Consider the following 16,743-nt stretch of genomic DNA (forward strand, 5'->3'; position numbering starts at 1 on the left):
CCCAACTCCCAGAGCTCAGTCTCAGTTGTGCAAATTGGCCAAATCCCACCTCCACAGGATCAGTTCTCTCAACAACCCCTGTTTCAAAGCCTCTGTCACTTCTTTGTTCCCGTGCTGCCTTATTAGCTGACTTACCAGCACCTTGCTGGTGCTGGTCCAGCTAAGCAGTGTGAGACCTGGAATTATGTAGAGGCTTCCTCTGAACCCTACTGAAGGTGTCGACAGCGCTTTGAAAAGCAGGCAGCGCCTAAGTTGTAGGACAAGAAGTAATGGCTTTAAGTTGCCATTAAGTTGCCAGGGGAGGTTCAGGTTGAATGTTAGGAGAAGTTTCTTCTCAGAAAGGGTGGTGAGGCTACACAGAGAGGTGGTGGAGTCACTGCCTATGGAGGTGTTCAAGAACTGTGGGGATGTGGCACTGAGAGATGTGGTCAGTGGGCATGGTGGGGGTGGATTGATGGTTGGGCCTGGTGATCTTAGAATCATTAAGGTTGGAAAATACCACTATGATTCTGTATACTGGATTCATGAAGTTTAGTTACCTGGCAGGAAGTTGAAACCTCTGATGGGAAGAGTGCTGTAAGAATGGCTTTGTGCAAAATAGAAAATTTTGAGAAACTCTACTTGGTTTCTTTTCATTGGCATGAGAAAAGACAGTGTGCTGGGAAATACAGGGGAAAAATGGGTTAATGACTTTAAGAAGTATTTTATTGCAAAATGACTACTTGTGTATTTCAGCAGGAGGGCGAATGGGGAAAAAGCAGGGCTCTGGCAGATTGGTGCAGGCAGAGCAAAGTGTACATCAGGCTGTGAAAATGCATGTCCAGGTGTGGATTTGGTGAGAAGCTGTGAAGCTCCAGAAGGGAGGAGATGTTTGCTTTTGCTTGTATTCAGCTCTGAGGTGGCAAAACGTCAGACTGCCACAATTTCCACAAATGGCAGATTTATAGCATGCTGAAAATTGAGTTGCTGCGCTGGTCCCCTGGTTGCTGGCCCCACATGTCAAGTTAATTCTGGGAGCACTTGGTGGCTTCGGTGGCGGATTAGAGCAGCCTGGACTTGGCTAGGATGCTTCATTTCCTAATGGTGACAAGTCAGAGAGATGCAAAGGCAGGGTGATAAAGAGGCTGTGCACAAGCACATTCAGTTGATAAAGAGGAAAAGGGTACAACCATCCTCCTGCAGCTTTCAGCATTACTTTCTGCAGCTGAGCGCTGAGCAATATAACATTTTTGCTCTCCTGTCAGTTAGCAGAAGAGCTGTGCTGCTGTGCATAATACGGGAGCTTTAAAAGCAAACATGCTTGCAGCCGAGGTGCCTGAAAATCCCTGTAGCCATTGGTTTCCGAGTGTGGTGTTTACTATCACAGGGACACATTGATGCTGTTGCTACTCAGCTCCTGATCGTAGGCAGCAGGAAGATGCTTCTGAAATAAAAAGGCAAATCTGCATGGAGATTTCCTCATGGGCAACTGCTTTTTTTTTTTTCTTTTTTCTTTTTTTTTTTCCCCCTGTGGAAGGTGCTGCTGTGGTGTTGGCTGTGAAAGCTGTTGTACGCTGGCTTCTGACACTGGTAGCGATCAGCAGTGTAACATCAGGTCAAGATGAAAGGCCACAGCACAGAGAGTTCAGCGTTTCTGCTCAGTGCTCAGGAATTCTGATATTTTTGGATGGGGGGTGACTTTTTAAAGGAGTAGTAAGGAACCTTGCAAGCCTAACCTGTGCTTTGTCATTCAGACAGATATTCTGCACTTGGTGTGGATAGAGATGCCCTTTTTCAGGGACATCTAAGGGTGGGAATGAATGGGGGGAAATACCACAGCTTTTAGGGAAGGAGAAATGTTTGTGTCATTCCTATGAGTAAGAATAACAAGTGACCAGGCATAGGAATTGGCAGATTACAGCATACTGTGACCTGCGTAGACCAGTGAATTGCTAGCATCCTTTCCAGATCCATAATAGCCAGAGGTTGGTTCCCACTCTGAAAGCACGGTTTCACAACCTTCCCAACACACTGCTCACAATAGCTGTGCTTGCTTCAGTTATTCCTGTTACTCACAGAAACGTGCAGCCTTTTCTCCCCACCTCTGCCCTGTCTCTTCAGGCTGGTGAATGGAGCTGCATTGCCCAGCTTTCTCTGGGATCATATCACTGAAGAGGATGTGCTCTGTCCTTGATATTTCTCAGCCTTCAGACGCTCCCTGATTGGCAGGCAGCCCTCTAGCATCTGCTGGATTGGTTTCAAGATTGTGAGATTTTTTTTTCCTTAACTCTTTCTATTCTTCTCTCAATAGCAAGCAGGTTGTCACAGTACATCTGCCATGAGTTCAGCCCCTGCAAAGCTCCTACTGTTTATTCACTTGCTCATTTTGGCAGATACTGACACAAATGAGCCTCCTTGGATGAAATCCTGCTTCCATTTAAGCATTATTGACTTCATTGATGCTAGGATTACAGCCTTGGAGGTTGGAAACTTGAGGCTGGGTTATAAAACCGATCCCTTGATTGCATGACTAGAGTCAGGTCCCATCTGTGGCTGAATTACAAGGTCCTGGGCATTATCTATGGGTGACTTACAATCTTTTCTGTTTGCTGTTGTGTGTTGCTGTAGAAGTGGAACACAGTTTCCAGTTAAATGACAAAATACGCTTAAACTATGGAGTCCAACCAGGAAACCTCACTCTTTCTGGTGAAGATCTTGGAGGAGCTGGACACAAAGCAGAATACTGTTTCTTACCAGGATCTCTGCAAGTCACTCTGTGCAAGGTTTGATCTGTCCCAGCTGGCCAAACTCCGTAGCGTGCTGTTTTACACTGCTTGCCTGGATCCTAATTTCCCAGCAACTTTATTCAAAGACAAAATGCGATGCACTGTAAACAATCAGCAATCAAAGAAAATCATGGTGGCAGCAGATATAGTAACGATATTCAACCTCATACAAATGAACGGGGGAGTGGCCAAGGAGAAACTTCCAGTTGCAAGGCAGAAAGTGAAGAAGAAGGAGTCCTTTGAGTCATGTAGGTCTGACACGGAGATCTGCAACATGGCAGAGTGCGTGCCCAACTGTGAGCTGAGTGAGCAGGACTTCAGCCAGGGCTTTGCAGTCAGAAGGTCTTCAAAATGCAGGAAGATGGACTGCAAAGACTGCCAGCAGTTTGTTCCCTCATCAGAGCCCAACTTCTTGCTTGGAGTTAACAAGGAGATGAAGGGCCGGGCTGCATCTCTGGACAGGCTGCAGGCTCTGGCATCCTATTCCATTGCCACGTCTCCACCGTGCGAGATGCAGAGCACGTACTTCCCCATGAACATTGAAAATGAATCTATTTCAGACCAAGACTCTTTGCCTATAAGCACAGGCCTGAAAGAAACTTTCATTTCAAACGATGAGCCATTTGTGATGCAGTCGTGTGTCCAGAAAAGAAATATATTCAAAGAAGATTTTCATAATCTGATTACAATATCTCCCAACTTAATACCATCCAACAAAAAGCCAGAAGATGGACACAGAGAGCCTCAGAACAGAAAAGAAAGCTCTAAGCAGACTTTTTTCAACCACAGCTTTGAAATGCCATACAGCAGCCAGTACTTGAATCCAGTTTATTCTCCTATACCAGATAAAAGACGAGTGAAGCACGAGAGCTTAGATGATCTTCAAGCTTCAACATATTTCGGCCCAACAACTATTCTTGGGCCCCAGGACACCAAAAAGTGGACTGGAAAGCCAACCAAACAAACTGCCTGGCCAGCTAAAAGCTGGAGCTTAAATACTGAGGAGGTACCTGACTTTGAACGATCATTTTTTAATAGAAAGCAGTCAGAAGAGAAGCCACGGTACCAGAGCTCAAACAACCCATCTCCAAACTTCCCTTCAGCTGACAGACATCAGTCCTACCTAAATCCGAAGGATCAGCAACCCATTATGCAGACAAACTACGCTGTGAAACAAAATGGACACAAACCCAAGGAAATTCCTTCCATTCTAGATGTGGAAAAGCACGAGCCAGTCAAAAAGTTTAAGGACAAAAGCATTAATTGCACTTCTGTTCAAATCTTAAGTATTGACAGAACCATGAGTGTTGGGACACAAACGGAGCAGCAAGTCCTGGACCATAAGAAATGTAAGGATTTGTGCGCACCTGGCCAAGCCAAGTATGCAGAGCGGCACTCTCTTAAGCACTCAGATGATGACTCTGAAATAGTGAGTGATGATATCAGTGACATTTTCCGCTTTTTGGATGACATGAGTATCAGTGGGTCCACAGGAGTGATGCAGTCTTCGTGCTACAATAGCACAGGTTCCTTGTCTCAGATGCATAAATCAGACTGTGACAGCTCACCTGAGCACAATCTGACTAAAATCTCCAACGGGAGTGCCTGCAACAAATTAGATAAAGTGGTCCGGGCAGATATCAGTAACGTGGATGATGAACTGAAAACGAGTGTCTGCAAATTAGTTTTGAGGATTGGTGAAATAGAGAAGAAACTTGAATCGCTCTCAGGCGTCCGAGAAGAAATCTCCCAGGTCCTGGGAAAATTAAGCAAGCTGGATCAAAAAATTCAGCAGCCAGAGAAGGTCAGCGTGCAAATAGATCTCAACTCATTGACAAGCGATGCCGCGTCAGATGAAAGTAATTCCCCCCAGATATTTCAGTGCCACAACACTCCTCATGGGAGCAAATTAGAGAACAATCCTGAATGGTGCTGTTCAGACGCCAGCGGAAGTAACAGTGAGAGTCTTCGAGTAAAGGCCTTAAAAAAAAGCTTATTTACTAGGAGGTCATCAAGATCATTAACAGAGGAAAATAGTGCAACTGAATCCAAAATAGCAAGCATTTCAAACTCTCCTCGAGACTGGAGAGCCATCACTTACACCAACAAAGTTGGCATCACAGACGAGGAAATGAAAGATAGAGATGGAGGAGAAAACAAGGACTGGCACAGGAAATCTAAAGAGGTAATTTCAACCTTAGCTCCCATAATAAACACCTAAAAATAATCTAGTTATGAATGTTTTCCACAGTCACCACGAGCCTCAGGATATGGCAATTCTTTGCCCTGCCATGTTATTCCTATCCTTATTGTTATTGTAATTGAGTGATTTTGTACCTACATATTTTGTGCTGAGCAGCTGCAATATGGTCAAGTTGTTCCTAAAAGCACTTCGCTCTTTTGAAAAGAGAGAGGAGTAATTTGGGTGAAGTCTTTGAAAGAAGATGATGTTCATCATCGTCATGTAAGGAGGCCAGGTAATTAACTTGGTGAAAAGAGCATGAGGAAAATTGTTACAGTCTGAAATTCTCCAGAGGTTGGTTTAAAAAGATGGTTTGAAATTGCATGGCGATGGCTATTATCAGAGAAGCATATTTAAAACGCAAAAAAATATATTCATGGTTTTGAATCTTTGCATGTGCACCATGAGATGCAAACTGTAGTTACGTGTCTGACCGTCACAGCCATTTACAAGTGTCTTAAACCCTCCTCTGTCTTGTTTTCGTCAGTCAGAGGATCTCTGACCATCTGTCCCAACCACTGCCCACTGCTGCCTTCACAGATAACATGCCTATTGTGGCTGTCCTTGCACAGAGATAGGGTTGCTGCTCAGCTACAACTGCATACTACGTGGGCAGTTGTTTCAGTTTCAAGGAAGTGGAGGCTGGTAGAGGGCACTGGAGATCCTGCAGTTCCACTGTTTACCATGAACACAAGATGGCCTTGCTGTGACTCCTTAAGATGGGGATAGAGGGCAAAGAATGATTGAGGAAAGAGAGGGTGACGTTTGATGGGGCAAGTCCAAAGGGATGAACAAGAAGCCATGAACCATGGGTTATTAGCAGATTGCAGAAGGGGAGGAGGGTTACCCTTAGTAAGCCCAACTCTCAGCATTTCTGTACATTCATCTGCCCAGAATGAAATGCTGATTTTGAAAGTCCCTTCCTTGCTTCTGTGGTAGAGTATGGATCACGTTGGATTGGTTCAACAGGTGGTATGGTGTCAAGGGGAGAGTATTCCAGGACATCTTCCTGACAAGATTTGATCTGGAAACACAAATCTGGAAGCTTGCGTGGGGCTCATAGCTTTACCAGGTCAGCTAGGATTTTCTGCATGTCAGGGCTATTTTCAGAATAGTTTCATAGCCTGCAAACAGTACGAAACCTAGATTTCCTCTTTGCATTTTCTTTGTGTTCATGCTGTGGAGAGCCAAGTCTGTAAAATACCTCTTTGATCTGGTTGTGAGAAGAGGGTGGGCAAAAAAGATTAAGGACAACCAAAGCCTTTGTTCTAACTGATACTTTTCTTATTGTGACCTATAAGCAATATCTTTTGGTGAGTCTGAAAGGAATATCTCTATCCTCTGTGTTTAACTCCCTCATAGTCCTGTTTCTTTTTTCAAATTCTTTTGAACCCTATTGCAGGCAGACAGGCAATACGAAATCCCACAGCCACACAGACTCCCCAAACAGCCAAAAGATGCTTTCTTGATTGAACAAGTCTTTAGTCCTCATCCTTACCCTGCATCACTCAAGTCACACATGAAAAGCAACCCGCTCTACACAGATATGAGGTTGACAGAACTGGCTGAAGTGAAACGTGCCCAGCCATCGTGGACCATAGAAGAATACACGAGGAATTCAGGGGATAAAGGCAAGATTGCAGCATTGGATCTACAAGTGAGTCCCATTTTTTTTTTTGTTAATGTGAATGGCTTGTTTGTGACTGGATATTACTAGAGTATGCATTTAAGAAGGGATTTGGATAGCTCAGAAAGGAGCTATTTAGTGTTGAGCCACTAGTCTGGCTGATCCCTATCCATCCTGGCTAAGAACAAAGAAAAAAATGTGGATGTTTGATTGCTGAATGATGATCCTTGCCAGGTTGGTGCTCCCTCTTATTCTGTAATGGAGAAATGTCTGGTAGGCCAGCACAATATCTGTAGCTCTAACAAAGAAGATGGGGATAACGGGGTGCAGAGATGAACTGCTCATAGCAAGGCAGTGGGCGGAATCTAGCATTGTTGCTTTTTCTTTTATCCTCATTCTGTCTGAATTGTTCACAGAGAATTTGTGTTAATGCTTTTTCCACTTTGGAAACATGAAGCAAGATATTCGTAGGAGACATTCAATACTGTAATTCCTTCTGAAACACATCGCTGTTATGGCATTGAAGAGGCTGTTGGAACAACAAGCTCACATGAAGAGCAGATCAGTTAATGTGTCTTGCTCACATTTTAGTTCAGTTTGCAAGTGTGTGTGCCTTTGTGCTAATTCTTCCAATAGTCAATGCTTGCCTGATTTTGGTTCATACTGCAGAGTGCCAACTGAGTTTGTTCATTTTAAACTATATTGTGTATTGTGTTCCCTGAGCAAATGATGCACTCCCGACCACTAATGGACCAAACCAGAGGTAGTCCCAAGCCACTTCCCTCCTTCAAAGTCAGAAGGGGAGATCCAGGGTCTTTACTGCTTTTCTGCTGATCTGCTCCCACCAGGTTGTACAACTTGTTAATGCAGGCATAGCTATATAGCTTAAAAAGAATAACAAAAAACAGCAGAGTGGGTTAGTGAAAGACAAACCCAATTTGGGGTTTAATTTTTCCCAAATCACTGTATATTTGAAGCTGCTATAAGAAGGGTCAGGCTGGATGGGGCTCTGAGCACCTGATCAGCTTAGGTGTCCCTGTTTATTGCAGGGGATTTGGATGAGATGACCTTTAAAGGTCCCCTCCAATTCACACTATTCTACGATTCTGTATGGCAGCAGGTAGAGCCAGCAGGCGACTGGTGCTGACCTCAGGCATTCTGGGCTGCTTGCAGACATTTGCATGCCCCAGAGCCGAGCAAGCTGCCTTGGTTAGCTGCTGGGCTGGCAGTGTTAGAAGCACACTGACCTACAGCCCAGGGCTGATCAGCAGTGCATGCAGTCACCCCCACAGTGCTATAGTGCAACTTGCATAAATGATCGCGAAGGAATTTGGGCACAGCATATTTACTTCCAGGCTCAGCTCTCGTGAACACCCTTATCCTCACCAAGCTTTGCTCCTTGCAGTGGCTGAAATGCACTCAGAGAGAAACTGAACAGCACAGGGACCTCAGCTGTGTGCTGCTCTCTGGGATTTAAAAGCATCAAGGGGTTTACCAAATTCCTTCCCTTGTCATTGCAGCCCATGTGCTATAGTAGGAAGAGGTTGCAAGCAGTTCCTCTGCAGCAAAACAGCCCTTATCTGCTGAGCAGAGGCAACTGGGGAGGTGATATTTGGAAGCATAACTCCCCTGGGAGAAGTGTTCTCCATCTGGTCCTTGTAGGACTGCTTTCTTCCATGTAAGCAGCTCTGCATGACTGTGAGCAAACCAGAGAAAGCAGCTTAGTGCCATCATTTATCTTTAGGATAAAGGTGATAAAACTTTACAAGTTTGATTCTCTCCCCCCAAAAGGACTGTAGGAATTGCATCTACTCCACAAACCTCACGTCTAGACTTCATAATAGAGCTTACTGACAGACTTAAAGAACAGACGCAGACTGATGAGTGGGTTTTCCTCAGTGATTAATTTTATTAGAACTGAAAGTAAATACATTATGCTTTAATGAACATTCCTACATCTGGCAATGAAATGGGAAAGGAAGCTGACTAACAGTAATGGGCCTTTTTAATAATGCATCTTCCTTCTGAAGTAGTTAAAAGGTCAATATCAATGCAGAGGGGTCTGAAAGTATAATTCCCTTGAAGCATAGCACGGCTGTCCTTGGTTTTGTTTATGCAGTTGTTTGCTCATTTAAAATTTCTCCTGATCTTCCTTTAAAGCAGAAATTGCAAAATTGCATTTGAGTCAAAGGCGTGGGGTCCAGGTGAGATCCCAGTGCTTTGTCCTGTGTATAACGAGGCACTGTCAGGATGAATGGTGCAGCATGAAGGCTCAGCTGATGGTCTCTGCTTCAGCTGTCATAGAGATCTCCTTTAAACGATCATGAAACTGCTGCTTAATTGTTTATTTCTGAGGTGGCTGTACAATACTGCCATGGAATGCTTCTTTGCATAAAGCAAATAGTGCTTCCAGGCAAAGGAAGGTTTCAGCCAGCGGCTCATGGCCACAAATCTCAATGAGCCAATTAAAGGCTTACCCAAATCCTTCTCAAGTCTGCTGGAGTTTCTTTGTGCTGGCTCCAATGAGCTTTGCATTGGGCCCATTATGGCGCAGAAACGTCTGTGTTAGGGTATTCTCACTGGGATATTTCTATGGGGAATCTTCCTTATTTTTTAAAGAAATGGCCTTTTGGATACTCAGACACAGGAGACAGCTTTAAGGAAAAGTTGTCATTCTTTAATTTTTTTTTTTTCCTCTCCTTTTTCACACTTTTGCTTTCTTTTCTTCTACTAAATACAATACAATGCCTGCTGTTTGGGTTTTCCATTTTTCCCTGTTTTCCCTTGGAGAAAGGATGGAAGGAAAAAAAAAACAACCACAAGCAAGGTGGAAATGTAAAGCTCAAAGAGCTCAAAAATTGTAATGAATAAGAAAAAAACAGGAAGAAAAAACCATAAGAAATAAAACACTCAAAAACCCCCAATGTCTTGAGTGGGCCTGTGTGGAGCCAGAAGTTGGACTCAGTGATTCTTACGGGTCCCATACAACTTGGGGTATCCTATGGTCCCATGGTTCAAAGTTAGGGCTAGCTTCATAAAATGTCAGTTGTAAGGAATGTGTGTGAGGAGCCCTTCCTACCAGCTGGGCTTTAATAATTTAGAAAGCAGTGACAGCCCGGTTGCTGACATCTCTGCTGCCAAGGAGATTAAAGAGATCTTATTTAAATGCCACCCAAGATGATGATGTTTCCAGCATATCAGAAGTATGTTGGGTATTTTGCAGCAGAACAATACCATTGAGGGAGTTTATTTCTTGCAGTATTTTGTTGCCTCTTCCTTCAGTCTTACGGAAGTGGGATTGGGAGAAATGCAGTTGGAGGGATGCATGGAGCAGCCATAGCTCACTTCATCCTGACAGCAGCTGGGAGGCGTTCTGGCTTTGCTTGCTTTATTGGTGACAGATCCCAGGCACTTAACAACTGTTTCCTTTTAATTTTTAGACTCAAGAATCTTTAAACCCGAACAACTTAGAGTACTGGATGGAAGACATTTATACTCCTGGCTACGATTCCTTATTAAAGCGCAAAGAAGCCGAGTTCAGAAGAGCAAAGGTGTGCAAGATAGCTGCCCTGATAGCAGCGGCCGCTTGTACGGTGATCCTGGTCATTGTAGTTCCCATTTGTACAATGAAATCCTGAACCCACGGACAGAGCCGTGACTGCAGCTGGGCGCATCTCAGAGAGCTCACTCCCTGTTTCAAACAGCCGGTGGCAAAACTGTAGAGGAATCTGCTAAGGAGGAACGTTCTGAGGATATCCTGATGGAGAGTGCTGCAAACGCAGACAAAACGTGAAATGATGAGAGAGAACGTTTTTTGAGAAGTGCTATTTCAAATAATGGTCCGTGTGCGTGGCAGAGCTGATGGGAACTCGGTTCCATTTTTATGCATTTTTAGAAGTGCAATATTTTTTTTCCTAAAGAGACAATATAATGTTTTCCAGAGACTGATGAGAATCCAGAAAAAGGGTGAGGTTTGTCTGAGCTATGTTGCATTCGGTGGAGGTGTGAGTACCTGCAGGAAGCACTGTATAGAAGGGAATGTTCTATATGCATTACATCGGGGAGCTGCAAATGTCTTAAAGCTCTACAATGTAGAAAACTCTGAATGTATTGTATTTATTTTATAGTATTTATGCATATCATGATCATTTGATTGAAAGCAGACTGTGTAGCCATGAACAGAGTTCATTTCTATGTTCAGATTAAAAAGGGCTCTTTATATTTGGTCTTGCCCTAAGACCCACTGTCATCACTGAGTACTTGGATAAGTGCAATGTGCTGCAGACCAAAAAGATTATGTTCTAAAGCAATCAAAAGAGGTTTCAGTTGCTTCTGTTGAATAACATTTGCATAGAGCTGGCAAACATGCCTTGCCGAAAGGGTATTCTTTACCTCTGCAGACAGTGGAATTGTCTCAATTTCACTCCTGCCAGCAAGCAAAGCTGGCAAATCCAAGCAACACTCTGCTAAAGTTCTTGCAAATGTAATCTGAACAGTTATAATTTTGTCACAAAGTCTTTGTGCCTTTTTTTAGACTGTGGATTAAACAGAACGGTTTAATTTTGCTATTTTAAGCCCATAACATAAATCATGGCATAATGGGTACTAATGGAGCTTCTTTTCCCGCAAGCCTTCTATACAGTTCGGATTGCTCTTCAAATTGCAGGGCTGGTGGTTACTGAGCACTTATATTAAGGGCACAGTTTTTCAGCGCTGGTGGAAACTTGCTGTTAATGCAATGCATTCAGCGCAGGGAGCCCTTCTGCTTCCCTAGTGCTAATGTGCTTAAGAATGATGGTTGACTCTACTGGGCAGCAAGAAGTCTGTAACCCCATGAGAAACATCCATTTAATGCTCTATCCCAAATGCACGTAGCAGGTTAAAAGGAATTCTCAAGCTATGACAGAAACTCCGTCAATGCAGTGTGTAAGTAAATACCCGGACAGTATTTCTCTTCTGTCACAGATAGATGGGAAAAAATATCTAAAAAAAGTATTTTCAAGAATTAACGTGATCTTGCTGGTCTTCTGAGAGAAATGAGATCCTCTCAGTAAATGCTTTTTACGGAAGGTAATTTGGCTCCTTCACAGCCATGTAGCAGCTGTGAGAGCGTCCCCTGCCCGTCCCTCTCTGGGTGGATGGGATGCACAGCCTACACCAAAACCTGCACCTCCTGGTGCAATCCTGACCCAAATCCTGTGTTGTTTTTTTTTTCTTCCCATTTCTATACTAAGATTTCTCTTTCCTTCCAGGTGCTGCAGGATGGAGTCACAGTAGACAGGGAATAATTCACACCATCTATTTTGGGCTCCCCTAAGGCCTTCTATCACCATGTGATTCAGAGCACCTATGTTTAGGAGCTCAGCTTCCATACGTAGTAAATATAGACAGGTAGAGTAACCCCCAGGGATGTTTCAGAACTGCCAGCAAGATGTCTAATTTTAGACATGTGAATACTCTCCGCAGAGCCATTGCTCTGCATTTTACCTTATGCACAATTTATGTTGATTGTAGATGTAGAAATCTCACTGGTTCCAGGTAGCGACAGGAAGTCCTAATGTTATTCGTTGGGCATCAAGGAATTTTTGCATTAGGGACATCAAATATCCTGAGGATCTGGGAGGAGATTGAGTCATGAACCTAAGAGCTCAGCATCCCAAGTACCCCTAATTTACTGAAACGCTTTTGCCCATCCTCCCATTGCACAGAGGCAACCCATCCCATTGTAGCAGCATGGCAGCACATGGTTTGGCACAAATCCCTAATTTGAGCTCCATTTGGCTCTCGCAGTGTCTGGGAAGCATCTCAGCAGTGCTAGGAGCCCATGGGCAGTGGGGAAGGCAGAGCCCGGCTCCACCTCCATGCTCCACAGATACCTCCAGGAGCCACCACTTTGCCTTCCCTTATAGAAAATGGGCATCCCTAGGCTTCCCCTATGGAAAATGGGCATTCCAAGTCTTCCCATTGAGTTCCTCATCTTTGCTTAAAATAGATAAGGGTGGTGCAGTGGTGGCTGCTGCTGCTGCCAGAGGAGAGCGGCCCAGGAAGGAGGGACCCTTCAGCCCTGTGCAGAATGTATAAAACAAGGGGAGGTCCTACAATAGAAACCTGTGAGAATATTGTGGTTGACCTTGTGAACCAGTTATCAACTCATATATGCTGTATACTACATGATAGACTTTTGTATTTAAAAAGAAAAATAAACTAAAGCTATAGGTACATTGTAATCCTTGGTGTGATTGAAAAAAAAAAGTGTCTTAGATTGTATTATTTAATTAAAATTATGATGAACATATTGAACTGTTTTTCGTATTTATGCCTTATAAACTTGATATATTACACATGATAAAATGCAACTGCAAGAATTACAAAATTAAATAAATAGTATTCTGGGGGCGAATCCTGTTTACTTTTCCTACAACAGGAGAGCTGCAGAAATCAGCTCCATAAGTCATATGTGTAGAAGAGCAAGAACAGAATCTGTCCCCAAATGACTTTTTAGGATTTTTTTTTTTTTTAATGGGGCTTTGGTTAATGTACAATGTAATGATTTTATTTTATAAAGTAACTGTACAATGTTGCCTTTCGGTTCATTTAAATATAATACCAAATAAACTTGAAAATTACAGTGTCCCAAGTTTTAATGAAGCAGTTACAGTAATTTATTATCCCATTGCTTTTCCTCTTTTTCTTTTCCAGGGACATCAAGATAGCCATGGGATGTGAGCATCGCAGTGTTAGATAACTAAGCACTCCATCTAGTTCTTGGCGGAATTGCTAATGGATTTCTCACTTGTGAAATAATAAGATGGCAGAAGATAATGAAAAATGAGTTTGTTGGGTTTCTTTAAAAATCTCCTTTGCATTACAATGCCTGAGCTTTTGGGAGATTAGCTCTTGACACTAATCATAATATTTCATTTTGTAGGTTATTTCATGACTGAATTATGCCATATCAACTGTTCTAACAAGGTCATGACTAATATTTTGGAGTCTGTTTCCTTTACACGTTTGTGCAACCGCTGTTCCTTTTATGTCAGTGCAACAGATAACTATGTATAGTCACTTACCTATCAGCAGGAGATTCATTTGCTTAGGATCTCCACTGGAATTTAATTTGTTGCTTTTGACTTGTTAATTGCAAAATGACATTGTTGAAAATTCCAGGTGTTGAAACTACAAGTAATGCAGCATCAAAGACTGCAAAGAGGAGCTGCAGAAAAGACAATGTATGTAAATGGTGAACAACGACAGGAAACACAATAGGCTAAGACCCCAATTTCCTCATCTCTACTGCAAAAACCCCTTTTATGCGTTGCTTTAGCAGTTCTGTTGAGGATGGGGCTGTTGAGTTCTCTGTGTGAGGTTCTCCTTGGCCATGGGTTGGGCTGCAAACCAGCACAAGTTCCCTTGAGAAGGACTATCCTGATTCTGGGGGATTGTAGCATCAAGTCCAGAAGATTACAGGTGAAAGTGCCCTCTGAATTTTTATTTTATAGTGCAAATCCAGGAATAGGAACTGTCATATTAATGCTAAATGTGGCCAGCTTCATGCCAAAAAAGGTCTCTGGCTCTAGTTCCTTAGCCAAGAAACTGAATGTATAGGATATACAGACCTTATCTGTGTCATCATTGTGCTGGAAGGCCAGGACGCTGCCAACTTTCTGCAGCCATTGCTGGAAAGAGTACGTGAGTCTCGAGGTTGAAGGAAGCTCTCATGTGCAATGCTCTGTCTTCCACAAGGACACAGCCCCATGCAACCTCTGCTTCTGTGAGCGTATTGCTCACACCAATCAATTGTCCTGGTTGAATAAATTCTTTATTTCAAAGAGAGCTTTGGTGAATGGTTCTGCCTGGCACACAAAAGAGTCACAAACGAAATACCGGATCTCTGAGCCATATTGAATCACAGCGCTCCTGTGACTCCATCACACTGAATCCGCAGACCGAAGAAGAGAAAGTAGCCTGCAGCCCAGATTATCTGCACTGTGGTCCTATTTAAAGGAAAGGTCAGTTGTGTTGGTGTGCACTTCGGGAAAAGGCAAGTGTCTGCGGGAGTAATTATAAAGATGAGATACTTCCTTTAATCTGATATTTTCTTTGTTATGTTTTCAGGAAACAGCATTATGCCTTAGAAAGCTCTGTTCTGCCAGTAATCCCTCCAGGAAACTTCAGTTCTGATGGCTGCAGTGACCATGGACTGTTCAACCTCTTACTGTTACACAAATCCTCACAGACCATTTAGAAACTGGAGCAACTCTTCAAAGAAAGGAAGAATCAAGCTGTCAGCAGCCCAGCTCCTCCTTTAAGTAAGTTGCTTTTGATTTTGTTTGTCTCCTGCAATATGGTCAAACAGTCTGTGAGAGTCACAAATCACTTCCAAAAACAACGATGCACTCATCCTTCCTTAAAACTGATACATGGAGATTTTTCAAGGAGGTCTTGTGAATAGTCCTGGGTGAGCCCAGCTCAAGAAGGCAGGTGGAGAGGCTTGCATTCCCTGCTGGACCAGAGTGGTTGTCAGTGAAATGAAATGCATTATAGGGTTGAGGAAATGGCAGGGAGTATATGTCTGGAGATACAGTTGCTGCTGAGACTGGAGGCTTTTAGAAACTAAATGTTCTGCAGCAGTTTCTTCCCTATAATCCATCCCTAGTCATGCTTTCCCTGCTCTCCTTGGTCTTGGGAGTTCTCCTTGTCCCATTGATGGTGCTGGCAGCCAAAACAAAATACAGAATTGGAATCTGGAATCTCCTCTCACTGACTCCCAAAACATTGTGGAAGCCTGGAAATCACAGAGTTATGAAGATGCCCCCTATTATCTTTAACACTGGGCTTTATGGAGGTTGCACTTCTACACCACTCTCTACAAACAGAAGACTGAAAACTGGTTTAGTATGTCGAAGACAAAAAATAAAAGGGTGAAACCTGTTAGGTAAGAGTGCGCAGTTCTGATTTCTGGTGCTTATAAAAAGATGCCCAACTCTGCTATTCACAGAGTGAATGTTCTCTGCTCTGTTCTCTGGTACAAGCTGTGCTATCTACACATTGTTCCCATCGCACCCTGGAGCTCCAACTCATGCCCACCTCGGCCACATGCAGGTGTCCCCCTGTGCCAGAAGAAGGGGAAAAGGGAATTACCTGTCCTGAAAAAGCCCTTCCTGGGAGAAGGACAAGAGAAATGCCAATTATTCTGCCCAGCCGTGGAAACGATGGGCAGTCTGCTCACTGCTGAAAAGCTTTGCTGTGAGCTCTGCTTTAGTGACAGACAGATCTCTGTCTGCATTGAAAATTCCCCATCCTGCCAGGCTGTTGTGCTACCTGCAGTAGAACAAATCTTTATAGTTCTGAGTGTTTTTCCCCACATAAAGGTGAGAGGAGAGGGGGGAGGGCCAAGGAGGCTGAGTCATTTGTATTCTTGCCTTGTCTTGCTAATGAAATATTGCTGCTGAACTTTACCCTGTCTTTCCTGTTACTTTTTTTTTTTTTTTTTGCAATGGTTACCTTTTAAGAGGCTCATAAAATTGCATTACGAAAATTTATGACTGTGCAGTGAGTGTGTGCAAGTGTATTAATTCTCTTCAAGGCCAGTGTCTTGTAGCTGTAAAATTAATGTTATGGTGTGATTTCTAGTATGGCTAATTGCTATTCAGTAAAGCAGCACTCTGTGTTTTCTCACCTTATGGCACTTAATTCCTTCAAACAGCCTTTCCTTGGGGAGTTTCCCAGGTAACCGTAACAAAGGATATATGCACAATATCTATATATTGGATATTAGGAGAAATTTCTCAGAAAGTGTGGTGATGCATTGGCACAGGCTGCCCAGGGAGGCGATGGAGTCCCTGGAGGTGTTCAAGAACTGTGGGGATGTGGCACTGAGGAACGTGGTCAGTAGGCGTGAGGAAATGGTTGGACTAGAAGATCTTAGTGCTCTTTTCCAACCTTGATTCTAAATATGTATTTTTCTCCATTTATTTAATGTGATTGAAGCACTGAAAATCTTGTGAGCTTGTTCAGCTGGATTTGAACTCCTTTGGATGGGGTTAGTTGAAAGGTTCTAAAGCAGACATCTCTGAATGCAGTGGGTTAAAAACCTGCCTCTTAACCAC

At 43.3% G+C, this 16,743-nt stretch overlaps 1 protein-coding gene across 2 annotated transcripts in view; it reads left to right on the forward strand.

Moving 5' to 3' along the window:
* Window positions 1-15,395, forward strand: part of MINAR1 (membrane integral NOTCH2 associated receptor 1) — a 53,026-nt gene extending 37,631 nt beyond the window's left edge. For both annotated transcript variants that reach the window (XM_048956479.1, XM_048956477.1), the window contains exons 2-4: window positions 2,608-4,950; window positions 6,410-6,664; window positions 10,075-15,395. In XM_048956479.1, the coding sequence (XP_048812436.1) occupies window positions 2,653-4,950; window positions 6,410-6,664; window positions 10,075-10,272 (2,751 nt within the window). In that variant the 5' untranslated portion in view covers window positions 2,608-2,652 and the 3' untranslated portion in view covers window positions 10,273-15,395. The remainder of the gene's footprint in view (window positions 1-2,607; window positions 4,951-6,409; window positions 6,665-10,074) is intronic.
* The last annotated feature ends 1,348 nt before the right edge of the window (window positions 15,396-16,743 follow it).

This window comes from Lagopus muta, chromosome 10 (assembly GCF_023343835.1).
Source record: "Lagopus muta isolate bLagMut1 chromosome 10, bLagMut1 primary, whole genome shotgun sequence".
NCBI classification, from domain to species: Eukaryota; Metazoa; Chordata; class Aves; order Galliformes; family Phasianidae; genus Lagopus; species Lagopus muta.